Below are 22863 nucleotides of genomic sequence, written 5' to 3'. Positions count from 1 at the left end.
CTCCTTCAGTTTTATGGAGGGGAGGGCGACATTAGGGCTTGAGGAACTGAGTTACTTGTCTCTGGAAGTTGGGCTATCGGTAAGACAGCTTCTTTGTTGTAAATCACTAGGACATTTGTAGACCAAAGGAGACTCCTGTCCTGCAGTATTGTGATCTCTGCAAGTTAACTATTTGTTTTTCTTTCAGGGCAGCCAGGGGTGCCTGAGGAATGTCACACACATTACCGAGGGGGGGGCGGGTGGAGAGGGGGTGCAAGGTGCCAGCTTTTGCTTTGTTCTCAGCCGGCCTTCTGCTCCCTCATCAGTTTGTGATTAGTTATTGGAATATTTTAATCATAGCTTCCTGAAAGTCTATGATTGTATATATTAACTTTTTTTTTTTTTTTCTATTAGAGTTATTTTCATGGCTTTTTACAGGCTGGGTGATTTGGGGTTGCAGCCTATGCATTTTGAATGCTATGTGAGGAGATGCAAGCAAATCCTATGGAGAACATTGACATCTTTGGTTTAGCAAGTTGTCCGTCTGGTTAGGTCCAGGCCACAAGTCCTGTGAGTGTTCATTCTAACCTCAGTTCAGCTTTCAAAGCCTTTACAATACTGTTTGGATCTGCCACCATCTTGTGACCACGGTTCTATCAGCAGAGGTCTCAAATATGTCTGGTATGCTAATTTGAGTCTGTTTTACAGGTGAATAGTGTGGACCAGGTGAGCAGGTCAGGGGTGAGCCCAAGCTCATAAAAACTTTGTGGAGTCCCTACTCTCTCTCCCATACTTCCTGGGTGCTCTAGCCCAGCCCTCCCAGCCCACTCCAGTAACTAAGCCTCAGCCCCACCCCCTTGACGCCACAGCTCTACCAAATGGAAAAGAAATTCCCTTCCCTCGGACTCTTGGCTCTCACAGGTTCCTATTGGCAGCCAAGGTATTAGCTGGGGCTTCAGCATGAAAAATGGAGGAGGAGGAGAGCAAAGAAAGGGCATGGTCCCCACCCTGAGCTCTAGCCCTTCTGTTTTTGTTCTGCAAGCCTGGCCTCTCCAGGGCCTCTGCACCACTGTGCTCACTTGTGCAACTGGGGCTGTGCTGCCTTCTGGCTGGGAGACACCCGAGGAATACAAACATGGTAAACTCACCACTTCAGCTGGACTTAGAATCCCAGCGTTCTCCCCGACCTGCTTGGTGCCATTTACTTCTTCGAGTCTTCCAGTAGCTGTGACGCACATGCTGTCCGGGTTTCCTTGCTGTGTTCAGTGAGAACAAAAGGAAGGTGTGTGTTAACTCCACTTCCATCTGGAACACAAACCTTCCCTATGATACTAAAAGCTAGAGAACGTGTAAAACAATATTACGTACTTGTACACCCCCCAAAGAGCGTGTAACTCTGTAGATAAGTGTTTGGAGAAAAGGTCTGCAAGTTCACGTACCCAACTTAACACTCTTTTCCTCTTCAAAGGGGGGCAGAACTTTGGTGAAGCAGTGGCGGGGGGGTGTCTGGAAGAGCCTTCACTTTTGAGACTCTGCTGCTTTTTAAATTATGTTAACAATGCACTATTGCTTTGGTAATTTTCAAAATAGGAAGGTGTGAGGGAAACGACAAGGAAAATTTTATAGCTCAATTTAAAGGGTATATACAGAAAGTATTTTTGCTGGGTATGATACATCTTGTGAAACATCGGTCTGATGAATAATCCATTTAGGAGCCAACATGATCATACATTTTCTTCAACCACTGATGTCCTAATCAGATTTCCCACAAAACAGAAATTTTAGCCTGCAGGATGAATTAACTTTATTCACATTTTCCAAGTAATTGCAATATTAAATATAAGCTAAAAGCAAAACGTAGTTCTTAGAAAATACAACCCCAAATTCTCATCACCTGAGCTTTGTGATTACAGGTGCCCAGCCTTTGCTCCTTCAGAATGTTAAAGTGAAGTCCATACTCAAAATAAACATAACGACATGGGGAGACTATTCTTAAGTACAGTTTTGCTAATTATAAAAGAAATCCAAAAAGAGGCTTCCAGTGTCTTCATGCAGGTATCCTTTCATCAAAATGGAAATAAGTACTACAGAAGTAACTAATCTCCATCTCACACTAGTAGGCTTGTCTGGGCCAATTATCTAGACATGGTTCCTTGCATAGAATTTGGTATTATGCAGATACTTATACTGAATAACTCCCTATTCATTCTGTTGTATGAAACTCCATTTCAAATGCAAACATTTTGAAATGATCAGGTCACATCTTTAGCATCCCTCTTTAAATATTAAAGTAACTTATCACCAGACTATAGTAAGGACCTTATGAGTCAGGCATTAGCATTTTACTATCAAACCAAATACAGAATCCAGATAAATAAACATTAGCACCATTTTTAATTTAGTCCAGGGTAAAACCATCCATGAAACTATTTTTTTACTGAAGCAGTCGACAAGAAAAGTTGTTTTCACGTCTAACATATGCTTTGCCTCTCTCCCTCTTTGCCAATGATACTTTTAAACATTTTAAATGCCAAATACTACAGCATTCCATTTTTAAAGTTTACGCTCAGTCCAGCATTTCAAGTTAAAAGGAGGAGGGGAATCACTACAGAATTTTTTAAACCCCGCCAATAGCACAGATTTGTTTTGGAAGGTGACCTCTAACAATGCACAGACGCCCTTCATGCAATGTAGCTGCAATTCAGTTGGAGTGACCTTGCATACACACCTTTCAAGTTATTAGCAATTTTTATTGAATGAAACATTGACAAAGCGATTACATATATGAAGTGCCATTAATATGTGCCCACTACCTCAGGAGCAACTAAGACAACCTACACCCTATTATATGTTTAGTAAACTTTAAAAAATGTATATGTGTGCTTAGAAATGTTATGGCAGTGGAGGAGTCCATATATATACAGATATATATAGATACATATATAAAACCAGAAGTACCCAGGCTTCGGATACTCCTGCATAAGAGCAGCCTTCTAGGTTTTAAGAGAAAGAACTGGTTCCTATTTACTTCTCATCCACCTTGGTCCAGGAGACTGCTAGCTGTTTTTCAGGATTCTATTACTGTTTTTAATAAAAGTAACATAGCAAACATGTTTATGGTCAACAGTTTTCAATTTAAAGCCAAAATACAAAAGCGTCTATGTAGCAGTTACTTTATTCTATCTTTCTAAGTGTCACTGGAATCTCCAACAGTTTAAAACTTTTCAACATGAAAGGTAATTTTAAAAAACTATCTTCCTGCCTTCCAATGTGTCCCATGAACTAGGAACGTGGTTACAAATACATTAGTTTCTAGAGTGAGAAGGAAAAAGTAAAACCATTGAATTGTTACCACCCAAAAAACATCCTGGGCTCAAAGGGTAATTCTCACCCCTAAAAAGAAGACACCTTAACCAACTAATGGCTTGGGTGTGAGAAGGGCACTCACAATTAATTCAGATTGATTTTTTTTCATGCACATTAAAAGTACTTTAAAAAGGTTCTTCATTTGTCCTCTACTTAAAAAGGGGGACAATTGATCACTATTGCCTTCTAGGTTTTATTTCTATCTGGAGTTTTCAGTAGTAAGCACATTAAATCCGAATCTGTCTCTGAAGGAGAGAGTCTGGCTTGGTCAAAGCCTAGAGGAAGTTGGGTTTCTAAGGCAGCCCATCGGTGGGGGGCCTGAGCCACCCCCAAGGGTAGCTTCCCTAAGATTGTCGGGTGCAACAGGAACATTTGAGCTTCATGGCTAAAACCAAACATGCAGGAAGTGGTCAGAAAGGAACAGTTTCTACAGGCAGCGACACCATCACTACGTCACAGTAATCTCACCTTCAGGTACTTGCAGTGGTTAAGGACTTTAATATATTACAGCAGTGTTCACCAGAATTATTAACAAGGTCGTTTGGACCAGCATACAGAACCTCCTGTTAAATAGACATCTCAATTATTAGAAGAGCACTCTATGTGAAAGAATTCACTGCGAAACAATGCAGATGTTTAAAAAGTATTTTTTTTAAAGCTCATGATTAAGTGAGTTCTCCAAGCTCAATACGGTTGTAAGAGGACACTGTGTGAAGACTTTATGTGGAGTAAAACGTATTTGTGTTCTAAAACTTGACAGCAGGGGTGCCTGGCTGGCTCACTCGGCAGAGCATGCGACCCCTGCTCAGAGGGTCATGAGTTCAAGTCCCACGCTGGGTGTGAAGCCTACTTAAAAACAAAAGTAAAAACTGACCATAATACTTCAAAGATACAGAGTAAAAATATCAAGAAAATACTCAACCTCACGTCTAATGGCAAAGTTTATTCACCTGTCTTCAGCTGCGCACCCGGCCTAGGCAGAGGCCTCTTTTCTCTCTTATAGAGAATTTAGCACTCATCCTTCCTGTAGATTCCTGTATCTGCTGGGTAGAAACCAGCGTTTCTCAAAACCACCTTCTACCCCAAGAGTAAATGTACTGGGGAAGGAGAACCTCGTTTACACACTCACATCTGTGCCTTGACACACGCTACTATTCTTCCACTGGCTGTTCTCTGTAAGGCCTACTGGCTAGGAATCCAGGAGTAACACGTTTTGGCCAAAAGTCTGAGTAACGTACAGCGTCAAAGCTTTGTTATGAATGAGTCTGTAGAGAAGAAAGTGCAGAAAGGAGGGGTAAGCCACATCTCTAATTGGTATCTTAATATCTGCCCCCTGTCCCCAGTGAGCAGGACAATCTCAACATAATTACATAAATTTCACATTGTAAGTTCTAAATGTCACTGCCATTATAGATGAGGCGAAAGTCCACAGTAAGTTATGTGCCAAAACACCACAATGCAGTGAGGAACTGATTCCCCGTTATGTGCTCCAAAAAAAAAAAGTTGTAATAATAATAGAAAAAGTTTCCAAAGAAACTTCAGTACTACCCTAAAGACATAGCAGTGGCACTTCATTCATTGGAATGCATTCGATCTACTGAGCTATGAAATAAGTGACTCGATGTCAATTTAAAGAGAAAAGAGGACCCTCACCCAACCCAGAGAATTCTTAAATATCACAGTCTACGTGACGTGGGGCCAAAACCAAAACACAAGTAAGTTCTGGTTTCACTGCGCAAGGAGTCAGTATTAGTGCTGAAACTCACTTGAAGAGCTGCTCTTCCACAAGAAAACTCCACATAAGGAAAATGGGTCTCAAGCTGCAAGTTGGGATGATCTTACTGGCTACGGGGTCTGGGAAGGGGTGAGAACAGGAAGGAAATGGGCTCCAGCTAAGCTGGCGGAAATACCGAGTGCGAAGCATCTGTAGCCACTTAAAGGCATTCGGTGTCGGTGTCGAAAAGATTAAGATGCTTTAAAACAAAACTCTTATAAGAATATCAAATATTTAGGGAATTAGCTTCAGAAATACCCAAATGTCTATGGCTTCAACTGTCGCCCTACTGCTGAGGTAGGTGACCAGGATCCAGCGAAACAGAGCAGTCTTTGGGAAATTCCCTACAGAAAACGCCGGGTCATTGCTGGTTTCTTAAACCTGTGTCTGTTTTCCTCTGATGGTTTTTCTTTTGTTCTGCTTCTTCTTTCTTCCGCTGACTCTTTTTCGAAGAGGCTGTCCCGGCAGCCGTTCCTGCCTTCAGGCCCGTGCTGAGTAGCATCTCATGTACTCCGTCACCCACGGGTTCTCCGAGGGCGGAGGCTTTATCCTCCGGTTCTTCTCCACCTCCACGGAGTGGGCGCGCTGCCTCTGAGTGACCAGTTTCCGCTTTTCCACCTGTCTTCTGTTCTTGGCGCGCAATGCTGACTCATGAATCTAAGTTATTCAAAAATAAACGCTGATTATTTCCACAATAAATGCATAATAACTTACATGGCTTTTGTAACAATTTTCAAGAGTATCTATAATGAAGCTAGGCACAGGTCACCTGAAGCCCGGCAGAGGCAAGCCCGGCCCTGAGTGTGATAGTTTCCCCAGAATGGCTGTCCCCACACCCACTGTCAGCGACCGAGACACTAAGCCACCAAAAACAGCCACAGGACTGAATTTTAGTTAGAAATGCAAGCAACCAATTTGCAAAGTGCCTCTAGAAAATGGCTCTGGAAAATTATTGAAAAAGCTTATTAACATTAAGCCTGGATAAGTATTCCATTAAAGGACTTTAAATGTTTTATGACAACATACTACACAAAAAAAAGCAAAAAGTCTCCAGGGATTTTTACCACTTAAAACAATTCATACTACAGAAAAACTCTCTTAAACTTAATCCCAGAGTCTTTTGTTAAAGCACAGCTTCATTGTCTCAAATATCACTCCAGAAAACACCATCTGCTAGGGCTCGTGCAGAAGTCCGCTCAGTGTAAATCTGATGATGGTATTTCATCAGAATTCAAACCGTTCGTACTTTCTGCTTCTTTTCATTCATTCCTTGCTTTAGGCTATAGTGGCGGTGTTGACACTAATGTCCATAACTGCTCTAGGGCTCCACGCACCGAGACCGCTTATGAGACAGGTTCTCAGGACCAAGAGGACAACGAAGGCTCCAAGCAGCAGGGGGCACCCGGTACAGACAAGCAGGGGAAACATGAGCATCCACACCAAATGCAAAGGGCAAAAGGGAGTCTACAGTAGATGCCAAGAACTACAGGAGATGCCAACCAACAAAAGAAAACAAAGGAGTCAAGGAACACCAGTTATCAAAGCCAAAGGAACTGGAAACCTCTCAAGAGGCCCATGGCAAATCTAGGGGCTGCCGCCAGCCAGGTCATGCTCCTCCTCCCTTGACCTACTGGCCCCCCAGGAGCCTGAAAACCCTGACTCCAGCCACTTCTTCCCCTGCCTCCATATTGGTAAACCTTCCAGATCCCAGCTAAGCTGGGATGATCTTACTGGCTACGGAGCAAAACCCCTCTATCCCCAGGAAGCTCACACCCAGACTTCTGCTTGCCAACCAGATGCCCGGGTCTGGACTCTCCTTGGCCCCCCGCCATCCCTGAAGACCTACCGTGACCCCAAAGCATCGCAGTAAACAAAGGACATGCTCACGGCACAGACCCCACCTCCCACCTTCCCAGGAAAGTCAGGGAGGCCGGGTTCATGGGACCCACCTCATGGACCGGAGCGGACGCACAGACATTGTGAGTTTTCTGGCTTCCTGTATCCGTCTGCTTTTCTCCCCACCCGTAAAGGGCAAACGGATGCTTGTTCTCTTTTATTCTACTCAATGATCTTTGAGGACTTTTGACTGCTTTCCTATTTCCTCTGGCAAATAAGGCACTTGGTTGCTGTCGAGGTTCAGTACTGTTAGGTAACTTCTCAGTCTCTTTTGTTCTGATCTCTTGTTCAGGTTTTTCTTTGATATCTTTCACTGGCGGGGCTTTTGGAAAAAAGGAGTTAAAACAAAATGAGAATGCTTTCAAACCATGGTTCTACGTAATTAAACATTTGGGTTGTAAAGTTCAGAATGCTTAATTCAGTAACTTGTTCACTTATAGCTCAATTCATAATTTCCTGGAAACAGAAATATGGAAACAAGTTAGTATCATTCTTTTCAGTCTATCCTGTTTTAAAATCAACAACAAATACATCACTATTCAACCAAGCCTATTCAAAAGCCACAACTGTTATGTGTATTCTTTTTTTAAAAAAATATTTATCTATTTATTTTAGAGGGAGGAGGACAGGTGAGGGGAGAGGGAGAATCCCAAGCAGGCAGAGCCCAAAGAGGACTGGAACTCTGAGCCAAAATCAGGAGTTGGGCGCTCAACCCACTGAGCCACCCAGGAGCCCCTATGACTCATATTCTGAGGTTAAGCATCTTAATTAAATATTAACAGCTAGAAAGCACCACAGTCTAACAGCTTTCTCCAGTCGTCAATGTCTTGCTTCAGAGAAAGATCTGGATTTGTGGTAATCACCCAGCGGCCGCAAAAGGTTAGTTTTTAAATTACTCAACTAGAGTTCCAGGATCCCATTTCTTCCTGAGGCACCATGATTATGGAAAGCTCCTGATTGCATTTACACACTCAATTTTAAGTCTTTCTGCTGTTCCATGACTCTGGAGAGCTCCCTAGGACTCTTACCTGCTCCTTGTAAGAGCCAGCTGGTGACCTCAGTCACAATAGGGAGTGGTTTCCATAGTTACTGGTGCTCAGCTCCACATTCCCAGTGTGAAGAGCTGGACAGAAGGGCTCCCCCAACGCTTGTGACAGAAATGACCACATGAATCAGAACCCACGGTCTCACTGTCCTAAATTCTGTCAGAGGAGCTGGAGGAACTCTGAAGGAAAATCGGACTGCCTTGCTTGAGGTCAACACCGGACATTAAGGATACGCTCTAAAACATACACACTTCCCTAACATGAGTTTCATTATTTTTTTATAAACCTTTTATCTTTTATAAAAGTTACACAGCTTTGTTTAAACCCTTTGCAAGTGCATGTTTCATTTCAGCCCGGATTTATATTATTTGTTTTTATGGACATAAAACTTGTCTATAGCATTATATAAAGTTTGGGTGTACAACATCATAAGTTGGTATTTGTATTACACTGCAAAGTGATCACCACTGTAAGCCTAGTTACTGTCCATCACTGAGCGACTGACCTCCTTCACCCATTCTGCCCTCCCCCAGCTCCCTCTGGGAAGCGCCCATTTGTTCTCTGTATCTTTGAGTCTGTTTTTGTTCTGTTTGTTGATTTGTCTTGCTTTTTAGATTGTACATATAGCTGAGATCATATGGTATTTGTCTCTCTTAGTCTGACTTATTTCACTGAGTACAAAACCCTTTAGAGACACCCATGTTGTTGCAAATAGGAGACTTCCTACTTCCTTGTGGCTACTCTGAGCAGTAGTCCGTCGTGTGTATTTATACGCCTTCCGTCCTTTATCCACTCATCCATCAGTGGCCACTTAGGTTGTCTCTGTATCTTGGCTACAGTAAGTCATGCTGTGATAAACACGGGGTGCCTCTGTCTTTTCCAATGAGTGTTTTTGTAGTCTTCAGATAAAACCCCAGAAGTGGAATTGCTGGATCATGGTTAATTCTAGTCCTACTTTTGGGAGGAATCTCCATATTGTTTTCCACAGTGGCTGAACCAACTTATATTCCTACCAAGTGTGAGAAGGCTTCTTTTCTCATCCTTGCAATCCCTTTTATTTCTGATCTTTTTGGTAACAGCAATTCTAGCAGGTGTGAGGTGTTATCTACAATTAGATATCACAATCACATCCCTATCATAACACCCTATCACCATATCATAACCACAAATGATTTTGACTTGCATTTCCCTGATAATTACTGATGTTTAACATCTTTTCATTTGCCTTTTGGCCATCTGTATATCTTCTTTGGAAGAATGTCTATTCAGATCCTCTGCACATTTTTTTAATTTGGGTCATTTTGGTTTCTTTTGTTCTTGTTGAGTTGTGGGAGTTCTGTAATATTTTAGATATTTAACTCCTCATGGGATATGTCATTTGCAAATATCTTCTCCCATTCAATAGGTTGCTTTTTTATTTCGTTGACGGTTTCCCTCGCTGTGCAGAAGCTTTTCAGCTTGATGTAGTCCCATTTGTTTATTTTTGCTTTTGTTTCCCTTGCCTTTGGAATCAGGACCAAAAAACACATTGTGAAGACTGATGTCAAGGAGCTTACCGCCTGTGTTTTCTTCTAGGAATTTTATGGATTCAGGTCTTTAATCCACTTGAGTTAATGTTAATGTCTGCTGTAAGACTGTGATCTAATTTCATCCTTTTGAATAGGCGCTCCTTATGCATCTGGGGCATCATTTCACTTACCCTGGCTGTTTAAAGATCTCTAAGGTCTTAAGGATACCCCTCGCTTTATATGTCTCAGAGTTTGTCTCCAGGTGATGAGTTTATAGGTTGCTATGTCAAACCCTCGCCATTGCTTTAGGACATACTCTTGTCCCTTAATATTTTTAGCTGTGATTCTTTTCTTGCTTCTGTCCATGGTCCCTTTAGAGTAAGCTCCTGAATAGGAAGTCCAGATCCTGTGGCACAAGTGTAAGAAGCCTCGATAGATCACTGCCATTTCGGTCTTCAGCAATGACAACAACCTTGACTCTACCAGACTGTTTCATTTATTACTATACATTTTAAGAAACAGATCATGCACTGACCCTGGAGTTTACTGCTTGGTACCACTGTGCCACATCTTTAAACACAGGCGTAAGCTGTTTGCGGATAAGGTGGGACACCCGTCTTCCATCTTACCATGAGAACCTAAATCCATTCATCACTCAAACATTCCTGAGTCATGTGTCCTCACCTTGTTCTCTTCTCTTTTCTGGAAGAGGGGAGAGGAGACCATCAAGACCAAGACAAAGGAAAACAGAAAGGGGGAGACGAAGGTTTGTGCAATCACAGGACTGAGAGAGGGAAAACAACCCGAATCATCATTGTTCAATTCCCTTCCTTCTCTTCCTGTCCCACTCTGTATGTGTCCAACCCAGGTCTGCCGGAGCAGCCAACCCCGAGAAGGTCATAATGATGTAGTTGAAAGAATAAGCCAACCTGGAAGAAAACAGAAAAGAGAATCTCAGCAAGGGGGAATGTCTTGTTCAAAGGCCTGGGAAAGAAGAGGAAGTCTAAATAGTTCAAAATGACAGGCACACAGAATGCCTGTGGAGCAGATAGCACAGAGTTTCTATGCCAAACTCAGGAGTAAGGCCTCTACCGTCGTGCAGGATGAGCTAAAGGGGAAGGGGAAGACCAGTAGTCATGGTGGAGGTGGGGAGGCAAAGAAGGACCAGAGGGACCCACCGAGCTCAGCAGGTGCAGACTCTCGGACACTTGGGAACTACACACGGGTCGGAACAGCAGGGAGGTGGGGCCAAAGCCATTCCAGAGTGGCCAGCCCAGGAGCACCGGGTAAGACCAATCGGTGGATCCAGACGCAGCACAGCACTGGGGACAAGGAGGAGGCTACAGCTCCCACAGGTGTTTGGAGTGGAGGGTCAGGCTAACGAACCTCCGATAAAAGGCCGAGGAAAGGATACTCGCCTCACAAGTGAAAGGCTTCTGGAACGAGGAAGCAGGCAGCAGCTGGCCACTAACTCTGGGGCCCGGGAGAGAAGGCAGTGAGTGGGCAGGTGGGAGCTGGGGTTTGCGTGTGGAACAGGTCACCCCGGAAGCAACGCAGGCAGAGAAGGGGAGAGTGGAGTCAGGCCCGTGGGACCATTATGTAAGCAGCAGCCAGGCAGAGGAGGGAGCCGCCGAAGGGCAAGAAAGGACTGTTAGAAAAGAAGAAAAACTAACCAGGTGAGCAAAGAAGGGAAGCGCTTCGGTAAAGGAGGTAGCAGTTAACGGAGCCAAATGTGACCGGGCGTGGGGGCCAGTAGGATGAGGAGGAAGAGACTTGGCATCTGGCAACCAAGCTGTCCCACAGCTCACGGGGGGAACATGGGGTCAGGGAACCAGACCACAGCAAGTGAAGAGAGTGGACACCTCAGCTCCGGCAACCGTGGACCCCGGGACCGACTCTCCCCAGCAAGGAGTGCTCAAAACGCAGAGCGTCCGCAGGCATCCAGCACCAGGAACTCCACTGTCCTCGTTATCCCTGCGAGTGATCTGTCAAGCATAAGTACGAGCGACCAGCAAACAGAGCAGGCACACAAGGAGTTATCACTGGCAGACAATAAAATAACAGCATTCACCCTCCGCAGAACTTCCAGAAAAAGACAAACTGCAGGCCCTCCTCAGCAGCAGGAGACAGAGACGGAAACTGCAGAAGCCACGGGGCTGACCACTAGAATATTAATATTTACAAAACTCCAAGCAGTGTCTGGCCGAAGAGAACCGTGTGTGAATCTGGGATTCAGAATCCTATTCAAAGGAAGGAGGCTCGGAATAAAGCCTCCAGACCAAAAACAAACAAACAAACACACACACAAAAACAGTGTTCTGGACATTATATCACAGCACAGCCCCGTTTCTCAGTAACCAACAGAAGATTCAAACAAAAGTAAACTCAGTCTTGTTTTAGGACTGTGCTCTCCAATACCTAACCACATGTGGCTATTAAGTATAAGTTTAAATGAATTAAAATAAAGGTAACCATTCAGTTCCCCAGATCCGCTAGTCTGAGTTCAAGTGCTCAGTAAGCTCATGTGGCCAGTGACGACCGTGCTGGGTGATACAAAGAATATGTCCACCGTCGTAGTAACTTTTATTCAACACTCTGATTTTTTTTAAGTATTTGAACAACAGAATTAATACATTCAACCTAATGAATACATGTACAACACTGCAGCCAATAACTACAGGATATAGAATCTGTAATAATATAAATGCTTGATGTTTACAAGAATGGACATATCTAAGGCTAGAAACCAAATTTTTAATTAATTAATTAATTAGTTAATTAATTTGAGGGAGAGAGCGAGAGCATGAGCAGGGGGAAGCGCAGAGGGAGAAGCAGACGCCACGGGGAGCAGGGAGCCCAACCTGGGGCTCAATCCCAGGACCCCGGGACTATGTCCTGAGCTGAAAGCAGATACTTAACCAAATGAGCCACCAGGAGTCCCTATAAGCCAACTCTTAATATATTTACAAAACTGAAACCACATAGAATGTATCCTCCAACTACAGTGTAATTAAACTTGATAAGATAAAAAGAAAAAACTTTAAAAATCTCTAGTTTTGATATTTAAAAACATTTCTAAATAGTGCACAGATCAAAACAAATCATATAGCCACACAAAAATGGGAATATACTCAATGTTACATTTAAAAATGGCTAATATTGGAAATTGTGCTAGGTATATTTTATTACAATTTTTAACAATTAAAAAAAAAAGTAGTGGGGACAGAAGTCCTGCCTTCCTTAATCCTGATCTTATCAGAAATGCTTCTAGGGGCCCTGGGATGGCTTCACTCGAGGAAGCATCCACATCTTGATTTCGGCTCAGGTCATGATCTCAGGGTGGGGAGATGGAGCCCCACGTCAGACTCTGAGCTCAGTGTGGAGTCTGCTTGAGATTCTCTCTCTCTCCCTCTGTCCCTCTGCCTGTGGTGCACATGCGCATGTGCTCGCTCTGTCAATCAATCAATCAATTAAAAGTCTTAAAAAAGAAAGAAAAAGAGAAATGCTTCTAAAGTTTCTTCACCAAGCATGTTTGTAGATTTTTGGTATATGGGTTTTCTTTCTTTTCTTTAAAGACATATATATACATACTTTTTTCATTCATTCATTATTTATTTGGTGTGAGCAGGGGTGGGGGGTAAGGGGAGAAAGAGAATCCCAGCAGAGTCTGTGCTGAGTGAGGGGTCCCACATGGGGCTCGATCTCACCACCCTGAGATCATGACTTGAGCTGAAATCAAGATACAGATGCTGTATCTTGACTGAACCACACAGCTGCCCCTAGTTTACTTTTATTTTAAAGATAAATATGTTTCCTTATGTTTGTCTTATACATAAGTGTTAATTTTTATTAATTTTTCGTGTATTTTAAAAATCATAATATTTTGCTTAAGGAATAAAAAACAAAACTTGTGCCTTTCTCCTGCAGGGAGTTAAGATTTATCATACTCAACTGATGATGTAGTTAAAGCAGTAATCAGATGGAAATTTAAAGCCTTTAATCAATATAGCCAAAGAGAAAGGCATGGGGGAAAACAATGTCAATGATAAGCACCCATCTTAAAAAGTTAGAAAAATAGGGATGCCTGAGTGGCTCAGATGGTTGAGTGGCTGCCTTCAGCTCGGGTCATGATCCCGGGGTCCTGGGATCGAATCCCACATTGGGCTCCTTTCTCAGCAGGGAGCCTGCTTCTTTCTCTGCCTCTGCCTGCCTCTCTGTCTACTTGTGATCTCTCTTTCTCTGGCAAATAAATAAATAAATCTTTAAAAAAAAAAAGTTAGAAAAATAAACAAAGAAAATTAGAGGCGGCACCTGGGTGGCTCAGTGGGTTAAGCATTTGACTCTTGGTTTCGGCTCCAGTCATGGAGGGTTCTGGGATCCAACCCTGTGTCAGTCTCTGAGCTCAGTGCAGAGTCTGCTTGTCCCTCTCCCTCCCCCACTTGCATATGCATTCTCTCTCTCTCTCTCAAATAAATAAAATCTTCAAAAAAAAAAAAAGAAAATTAGAGTAAGGGAAAAAAGATCATAGATTACTAAAAACATATAATAAAGAAAATCCACATAGCCAAGAGTTAGTTTAGGAAAAAAACTAACGGGATTCACAAGTTTCGGGCAAGACTGATCAAGAAAGAGAGAAAAAAGTAAATAATAAACATAAGTAAAAATATAGCAAATGGAAAAAAAATACAGCAAATAGAGTTTAGGTTAAATATGCACCAATGACATGTGCGCAGAGTCCCTTCATCCCAAAAGCCTACTAGAGTGAAGGAAAAAAGGCATAACTCACAGCACAAAAAGCAAGGGAGGCGATGACATCAGGTGTTGATAAAATTTTGGAAGCTGGAAAGTAGAGGAAGATGTAAAAGGGACCTCGCAGGGTTGAGTAGGATGAATCCTAGCTCCCTGCAGAAGCAAGCCCCACAGGACACAAACTGAACCCCAAAAGGAACTGGAAAATGAAGCAGAAGGTCCAGCATTAATCAGTGCCCTAGCCCATGTGCTCTTCTCACAACATAATATGAATGTGCCTGTGGAGAACTGGACTGGGAGATGCTTCTAGAACCCCCATGAATCTGGGCAGACTTTGGTAAGCAAAGAATGCGGTGAAGAGGTGCTACGTGGCTCCAGGTGGTAAGGCATAAAGGGCAATCCAGCATCTGCCCCGCTCTCTCTCAGAAACACATGCTCTTGGAGGCCCACCAGCACATTAGGAGGAAGGCCGGGCACACAAATATGTCACATGTGAGGGTCCCAGCAGGCAGCCCGCAGCCCTGGCACCTTCCAGCCAAGGCTGCAGGCAGCACAGAGTGGAAACAAGGCACATCCCTGTGCCCAGGCCAAACTCCACCCACAGAAACCACGAGCAATAACCAATGAGTACTGGAATCTTAAGCAACTAGTTTTCAGGCTAATTCTGTGATGTAGGTGTACATACCTCCTGCATAGACTTTCCTCGAGTCCATTAGCCAGGTGATGGCCCCTCTCCCAGCCCAGAAGGCATATGGGTTACTCTCCAGAGGGAGAAAGAGAGGGCACAGGAAAAGTAAGGGGTGACACCTGCCTGAAAATAGGTTCATGTAGTAAAGAACAAGGCCCCTGATCCCTTTCCCCAACTCTGTTCCCAGAATGCTGACAGCCAGGCTTGTACCCCTCCAGGCAGGAGATTGGAGGCCTGCTGTTTGGGAAGTGAACACAAGAAAAATGAGTGTATACTATGCTTGAAGTCCTCAGAGAAACAGCTGGTCCTCATCCAATTAGTCAACAAGCACCCCCACATAGAGAGCTCCTGAAAAGCTCTCCAAACCTCAAACCTACATGCGAGTGGACAGGCTGGGAACAAACATGTGAGTCTGTCCTCTAAAAAGAAAAAGATCAAAATATACAGAAAAGACTGGGAAATACAAGGAAGCTCTCAAAGGATATTTATGGCTTTTTCTTTTTTGAGTGAAAAGAAATCCAAGAAAAACAGAATGCCATTTTTTAATTTTTAATTTTTAAAAAATAACACTTGGGACAAAAAAAACATGTAATCTCTTCAAAATTGAAGACTAGAAAGGGAGATTTAAAAATTTCAGTATAAAGTTTGGAAGATAAAATTGATGAGTTCTCCAAGGAAACAGAATCCAAAATTCCAGTGTCAGAGAAGTTTTAAATAAAAATGTTAGAGATTTGATTCAGGAGTTACACCATCCAACTAAAAATAATCATGGAAAGAAAAAATGAATAGACCACAGGAAATTATTTTAAGTGGTACTAGAAAATATTACTGAACTATAAGAAATATTCCAGACTAAAGAGACCCACCAAGTTGTCAGTGCAATGAATGATAAAAGACACACATATGGGGCGTCCGGCTGGCTGAGTTGGCAGAGCATGTGACTCTTGACCTCGGGGTCATGAGTTCAAGCCCCACATCTGGTGTAGAGCTAACATTAAAAAAAAAAAAAAAAAAGGACATACACATAGAATTTTAGAACATATAGGATAAGGAGAATCTCTTAGAAACACCCTCCTAATCCCCTCCCCCCACAAAAAGAGGTCGCATACACAGGGTGTCAGAGAGGCATGGTACTTCTAAAAAGCAAGACCAAAAACTAGGATTCAATATAAAAATGCCTTAAAGTACTGAAATTTCTAATCTAGAGTTCTCTCTTTTGCAAAATATCAATCCAGCTTTTGGATATAGTAAAGGCATTTTCAGTCATGCAAGGTCACAAAAGTATTCTCAGGATTTACAGAGGATGTGTTACACCAAAAGGAAGGGATTGGCCACACAAAGGAACTCTTGAGATTTATAAGACCGGGCTCAGATAAAGGAGGTAAACAAAAGGAAGACTCAGGCAAACAGTGAAGAAAAGCCCCAGATCATTAGCTGTGTCAGATCTGGGCAGCATCAATAAGAAAAGGAGGATAAGGGTTCAAAAAAAGGTCTCCAAGGAAAAAATTGAATGAATTGAACACCTCATGTGTCTAGCATAGGACAAGTTTTAAAGTATAACCAGACTATTTCAAGCTGAATTAATGATGGGAATATAAAATATATATAAACAAACAAAAAATGAAGCAATGATTAACTTCAGGAAAAACATAAACGAAAAGAAAATGTAGTCAGAATATACTACAGGCTCACCAGTAAATACCATTTTACCCAGCCACAATAATTCAAACACAGAATTGTGCTTAAACAGTCATACAGTCATATAGTGCTTAAATAGTGCTTAAATAGTCGTATAGTTAATACTGTGGGACAAGTGGGTGCTGCTATATATATATCGGGAGGTGGGGGGGGCAGAGCAAAGATCTTAAGCTAAATCATCTCCCATGATGGGAAGTCATTATACAACATTTAAAATAAAAAAGCCAACAGGTAAATCTAGATGAGAAGAAGGTGGCCAAAGCTGAAAAGAGTTGGAACGTGCACCCTAGCAAGCAAGGGATATGGGAAATCGGTCAGAATTATTTTTTTCATTTTAAGTGTATATTTAAAAATTATGCATATGTATAACTTTGCTAAAAAACAAATTTAATTTAAGAAGAAATAGGACTATGAAAAAGAAATTAGAGACAGTCCAGGCCACTCTTCAAGGCATGCTTCAAAGCATTCCATAGTAAACACTCCCACTGCCACCTACCCCGCACAAAGAACATCCTGACAGCTTTTTAGCACCCTCTCTTAAATCAGGACGAGAAGCCAAGGGTCATTAGACATTTGAGAAAACTAACATGAAATACAGGTTTATAAACAAAAAGAATCAAAAATGGGGTGAAGTGGGGAACCAGAGACTATGCTATAGAAATACAAGAAGAAAACAAAAAACTTCTAGTAATATCCTCACCAAGATAATAGAAGACACTGTATGCATGAATCAAGAACAGAATACTATTTCTTAAAAAGGAATAAAAAGAGAAAGAGGGGGGTAGGAGAGAGAAAGAGAGGGGGAAGAAGGTAAGTCCAGAAATCAAAATTAATTAAATTTAAAAATAAATAGGATGCCAGTAATTAAAAAGAAATGTAATAGCAGAGCTGGGAAGATACAATTGAGACTATCACCCAGAAGAATAGAAGAAAAAGACATATGAAAATAGGGGGTAGGGTGCATATTAGAAAAGGAAGGAATAAATTCATGAAGTCTAACATCCAGCTAAGACGTTTAGAAGGAAAGGAACAGCAACAGAATAGAAATGAAAAAACAACTCAAGAAAACTTACCAAAATTACAAAGCAGGAGTTTCACTGTGAGGACTCACCCAGAACACTGGAGGAAAACAGACATAGACCAAGGAAAAAATTCCAAATAAAAGGACAAAGAGAAGACCCTAAACACTTCCTGACGGTGGGGACAGGTAATCAAGAATCAGGAAGACATAGGATTGTAACAGCAGTATCACGAGTTACAACACAACAGAGCGATGTCTCCAGATTTTTTAGAGACAATATTTCCAACCTGAATTCCAAGCTCAGCCACAAACCCACCAAATCATGAGGGCAGGATAAAGCTATCTTCCAACATGCAAGGTCTTAGGAAATTCATGTCTCACATACCCTTTTTCACGAAGCTACTAGGAGACAAACTCCAACAGGAGGGGTAAACCAAGAAGGAAAATGATGTGAGGGCCACACAAGGGCTCCTACCCGAGAGGGAAACCAAGGAGTCTGTGGGGTGGTGCCCAAAAGGCCCTCCCAACATGGGACCGGGCAGGGCAGCAGGTAGCAAGAGCAGCAACCAGGCCAGATGGAAGTAGGTCAGAGGCTCTGGCAGGGATGTCTTAAGATGTCGAGAGTGACAGCAAACCCGATGTGCTGGTTGTATTGTAAGAGAAAAAGGAGTCATGGCAAACAATACAGGACAGCTTTGAACAACATTTTCCAGGCACCACATTGTAGATACTGACTGTAACCTAACCAACTCCGGGCTGACTAGATTTCAGAAGTTATGGGGAGGGGCCTTGTGCATGGGTTAGGAGAGGGGCGAAAAGAACGAAAGCCAGATAGATAATGCGAAAAACTGGGGAAGAAAATTAAGAAGTGTCAATACCATCAATAACAAACAACAATTGCTTATTTATTGTTATTTACAAGGAACACTCTCCATGTTACTTGGAGAAATAGATACCAGCACCAAAAGAAAAACCAAAGGAGTTGGAAGTGGAGCCCTAAGGAATGGGCAACTGGTCTGTGTGTGGCTGGGGAGCTGCTGCATCTCTGTAATAAGCCATACAGAACTGTAGGATTCATGTGTACATCTGGCTTCAATAAAAACAAGAACCAAATGTTTATGTTCTATAGGAATTCAAGAATGCTCATCCTTGTAGTATGTAAAATCATCCACTGGAAAACAAGGATTTTGCAGTCGGGAGTCTGGACTCAGCAAACATCCTTCCTTCTGCCCAACACCTGAACCAGAAATATTAGCAGGGAAGAAATGACTGACCTTAGCCACTGGTAGGAGTCAGTGTCTCTACGGAAACCAAAATAATCCTGAATTCAGGCAAACACGGAACCATCTTTACCACAATACCATCTGAAAGCTGCATTTCTATACCCACAGAAATAACTGACACCTCTTTTAGAAACAATGAAAGGGAATGGCCAGAAGGAGAAAAGCACATTGTCTGATTCAGTACATCTCACAACTTGGTCTGTGGATCAGTGCCACAGGAATCAATCAGAAGGTCTGTTCCCCTACCCTTCCCCCCCTCCCCCCCCACCCCACCACCTTCTGTTATTCAAATTTCCACCAGCGATCGCTGTAACTAGGACTCCAGCTTCCAGGTATTCATAAATCTCTGGTAATCGACAAGGAACACGAAGAGGGAGAGGCCGCTCTGCAGCAGATATTGCTGAGAATAACTTAAGATGACGGAAGGAGAGCTCGGTGGCCTGGCTCTCCGACTCAAAGATGACATCTCCTCTCCTCCTGAGCCTCTTGCAGAGAGACCACTACAAACTGCAGAGTTGGTTAATTACCACTTACCATGCCATAAGCAAACAAAAATAAAGTCACTGATCATTTGGCCTGCATTTCCATTTCTTCATCTATAAAACGTAAAAAATTATGCTCCCATCAGTTAGAACTATTTTGAACGTCAAACGAGACCATACATATTCTAAGATTAGTGACTGGAGGCTTAAGAAGCTCTCGGTTATTCTAATTGCAGGAGCCTCTTTAAAATCGAGTGGGGGGGGCACCTGGGTGGCTCAGTGGGTTGGGCCTCTGCTTTTGGCTCAGGTATGATCTCAGGGTCCTGGGATGAGCCCCACATTGGGCTCTGATTAGCGGGGACCCTGCTCCCCGCCCCCCCTTTCTCTGCCTGCCTGTCTCTGCCTCCTTGTGATCTCTGTCAAACAAAATCTTTTAAATCGAGGGACCCAGGATGGGGGTGGAGAGGGAGAGGCATCTGGCCAACGTTAGAAGGCAGAAGGAAGGAACCACTCGTCGCTCCAGGCTGTATCCCGCCTGAGGCATTTAATTCGGTGCTGGGCACCAGCGACCATCCTCCGGGCCTCTCATGCTGAGACCGCAGCTCGGCGACCGTCTGGCCAGGAGACAAGGTGCAGGGCCCTGGCTGAAGCAAGACACCCAGCACCCAAGAGCCTTGCTCCAGCGGCTCCTCCAGCCCTCCACCGCGGCAGCCTTCGGAGAAGGATGCGCGCTTGGGCTCCGTGCGCCGGCAAGGAGCAGAGAGCACCTAGCCCTCACGAGGAATTTTCTCCCACCAACCAGGAGTTACGCAACAGCCTGCGTAAACAAATTCAAAATATTCTTTAGAGACAACGCAGCGGGTCAGGGAGTTAACACAGCAAACAGCGGCCCCATTCATAAGACTGAAATCCTGGCTCCGTGATTCTTAACCTCTCCCGGGGTAGGTCCTCTTTGAGAATCCGGTGAAAGCTGGGCTCCTCTGCGAAAAAAAAATGGGCGCTTAGATATAAATAGATGGGATTTCAGAGCGCAGTGAAGCAACCACGGCCCTCGGTGAAGACACGGAGTTCAGCAGCGCTTCAGCTGAATTCCTATAACTGGCTCAACCCAGAACCATCCTATTATGGAAATAAAGGGTGGGAAGGCAAGGGCGGGGCTGACAGCATCCTTATTTTGTCAAGGGACGTGGATTCATCATCTACCAGGAAAAAAGGGGGGGGGGGTTGCCCGGAGCGCAGCGAGACCCGGAGCGGGGCAGCCCTACGCAGGCCCCTCGCAGCCCCCTCCCGGCCCGGTACCTGGCAGCGCCGCCGCCGCCGCCTCGTCCGCGCCCTCCGCGTCCCGGGCCTCCTCGGCCTCCGCCGCCTCCACGCCCAGCTCCTCCGCCGGCCCGCGCGCCCGCCGTTCCGGCCTCTCCCGCGCCGCGGGCTCCGCGGGCGGCGAGGCGGGGGCGCCCTGGGGCGCGGGGTCCCCGGCTCCCGACGACGACGCGGACGACGCCGAGTCGTCCGACGCTCCGGCCGGGCCCCAGTCGTCCCAGAGCCAAGGCGCGTGCGCCTGCTCCAGCAGCCGGCGGCCCAGGCGGTAGTGCAGCAGCTCGCGGTAGCACGGCCCGTACTCGTCCCAGCGCGGTTCCCGGTAGCGCTTCATGTACTCGCTCTTCACCCCGCTCCCCGGGGCCATGGTGCCTGCCGCCGGCTGGAGTGCGCGCCGCCGCCGCCGCCTACGGAACCGGGGACACAACACAGAGGCCCGCCCCTCCTGTCTCGCCCGCCCGGCCCGCCGCGACGTTTAAACCAGAGCCCCGCCCGCACGGGGCGGGACGCGGGCGGGGGCGGCGGTGAGGGGGCGGAGGGAGCGGGCGGCCGGCCCCGGGAAGGGGCGGGCCCCGGGAGGACCCGGCAGGACCCGGCAGGTGGCGTCGCGTCCTGTGACCCAGTCCAGAGAGCCCCGGCAGGGCACGGGGCGGGAGGAGCGGGTGGGGGATAGGGGCCACCTTGGGGGACGGCTCGGGAGGTGGGACGCCAGAGGCTGCGGGCTAGGGGGACAGGGCCGCGGGAGGCCGGGGCCCGGCGGGCGCAGGAGCGAGGCCAAGCAGGGGCGGGACTAGGGGGTCCCCGAGGCGCCCTCCCATCTTACCTCCGGGGTGCCGCGCCGTGCTGGCCTGCGTCTCCCTTCCCGTCCTCCGCGCGCAGCAGCTCCCAGCCACCCGGTCTCCCCGGCGCTTTCCTCCTGAGCAAGATGTCGCCGACGGCGCCGCCTCAGTCCCCGGGAGCAGACACCTCCCCCGCGCGCTCCCGGTCCCGGCCCCCGCCCCGCTGCTTGGGGGCGGCTACTTCAGTGCCTAGCGCGAGGCGCGGGGACGCAGCGCCTCCGGCAGCCCCCGGCTGCATGACCCCCGGCCCCCGCCCACCTGTCCGAGGCGCCCGCGCGCCCTGGTCCCCAGACGCTGCGGTCTCAGGCGCCCGCGGCCGCAGGAGGCCTCGGTTAGGGGGTGGAGTTGCTGCCCTGTCGCGGGAGCGGTGCGTCCCCTCCCAAGACCCGCGACCCGCTGCGCTCCCTCCTGACGCACCTGCACCCCTCGCCTTTCCCAGAATCGAGCCCACGCGTTGGCTCTCGGCTTCCCTCCTGTGTTCACAGCACCTGTTGCTCTGGCTTTCACCTCTTTTTACGTTTTAGTACAATTCCTTTCTGGTCGATACCCCAAACATTTTTTTAACTTCATGAAAACCGCCAACCCACCCTCTCAGAGACCTTTGTACAAAAAAAAAAGTCTTGACAGATTCAGTTGCCTTGTGCGAACGTATACAATGTTGCTGTAGTCGTCACAGTTTCAAGAGTGGCCCCACGCAGATTCTTACCCTCCATTGAGAGGAGCTCTGATACATTCTTTACGAAAAGATTTGAAAGAAGCTTTGAAAAATCAAAGTAATTAGCAGTTGAAAAGCAGGCCTCGGCCAGGTGTGAGTACCATACTGGGATTCCCGCCCCGCCCCCCACCCCTTCACCTAACATGTGGGTTGTTGTTGTTTAAGTTTTGCTTCTGCTTTTGTGTTCCGTCCCAGCCCCTCATCATAGCTGAAGGGTCTAGAGGTAGATACTGCTTAAGTGGGATCTGTCAGACTGTCCTGAGAACTTGAAGTTAGCAGTGCCGGAGTCACTACCACTGGATGGTTAATGGCACTTTTCCCGGAGGGACACTCCATGACCCCCACCGTTGACGTCCCCACAGTGGCCCTGACTTCTCCCTTCCCCAACTTTATCTTTTGTTCCTTGAGTTACCTCCAGAAACTTTCTAATGCATTTCACTTTTGTTTAAGCTGTCCCAGTTAGTTTTAGATGGGTTGCAACCAAAAAGAATTTTAACAAATA

At 45.4% G+C, this 22863-nt stretch overlaps 1 protein-coding gene and 1 long non-coding RNA gene across 2 annotated transcripts in view; both read right to left on the bottom strand.

The window, feature by feature from the left end:
• Nucleotides 1-1226, bottom strand: part of LOC132016140 (uncharacterized) — a 9184-nt gene extending 7958 nt beyond the window's left edge. The window contains exon 1 of the long non-coding RNA XR_009403891.1: nucleotides 1128-1226. This is a non-coding gene — a long non-coding RNA (uncharacterized LOC132016140). The remainder of the gene's footprint in view (nucleotides 1-1127) is intronic.
• Nucleotides 1227-1768: 542 nt separating this feature from the next.
• On the bottom strand, nucleotides 1769-21920 carry CCSAP (centriole, cilia and spindle associated protein). The gene is made up of 5 exons (XM_059397270.1): nucleotides 21905-21920; nucleotides 21631-21723; nucleotides 20790-21214; nucleotides 7069-7337; nucleotides 1769-5776 (listed from the first exon to the last, which is right to left on the bottom strand). The coding sequence occupies exons 3-5, from the start codon at nucleotides 21172-21174 to the stop codon at nucleotides 5600-5602; spliced, it is 831 nt and encodes a 276-aa protein (XP_059253253.1). The 5' UTR covers nucleotides 21175-21214; nucleotides 21631-21723; nucleotides 21905-21920; the 3' UTR covers nucleotides 1769-5599.
• Between the last annotated feature and the right edge of the window lie 943 nt (nucleotides 21921-22863).

The sequence above is a fragment of the Mustela nigripes genome, chromosome 4 (genome assembly GCF_022355385.1).
Source record: "Mustela nigripes isolate SB6536 chromosome 4, MUSNIG.SB6536, whole genome shotgun sequence".
NCBI lineage: Eukaryota > Metazoa > Chordata > Mammalia > Carnivora > Mustelidae > Mustela > Mustela nigripes.
The sequence above is the reverse complement of the archived record's forward strand: the minus strand, read 5'-3'. Positions and strand labels throughout refer to the sequence as shown.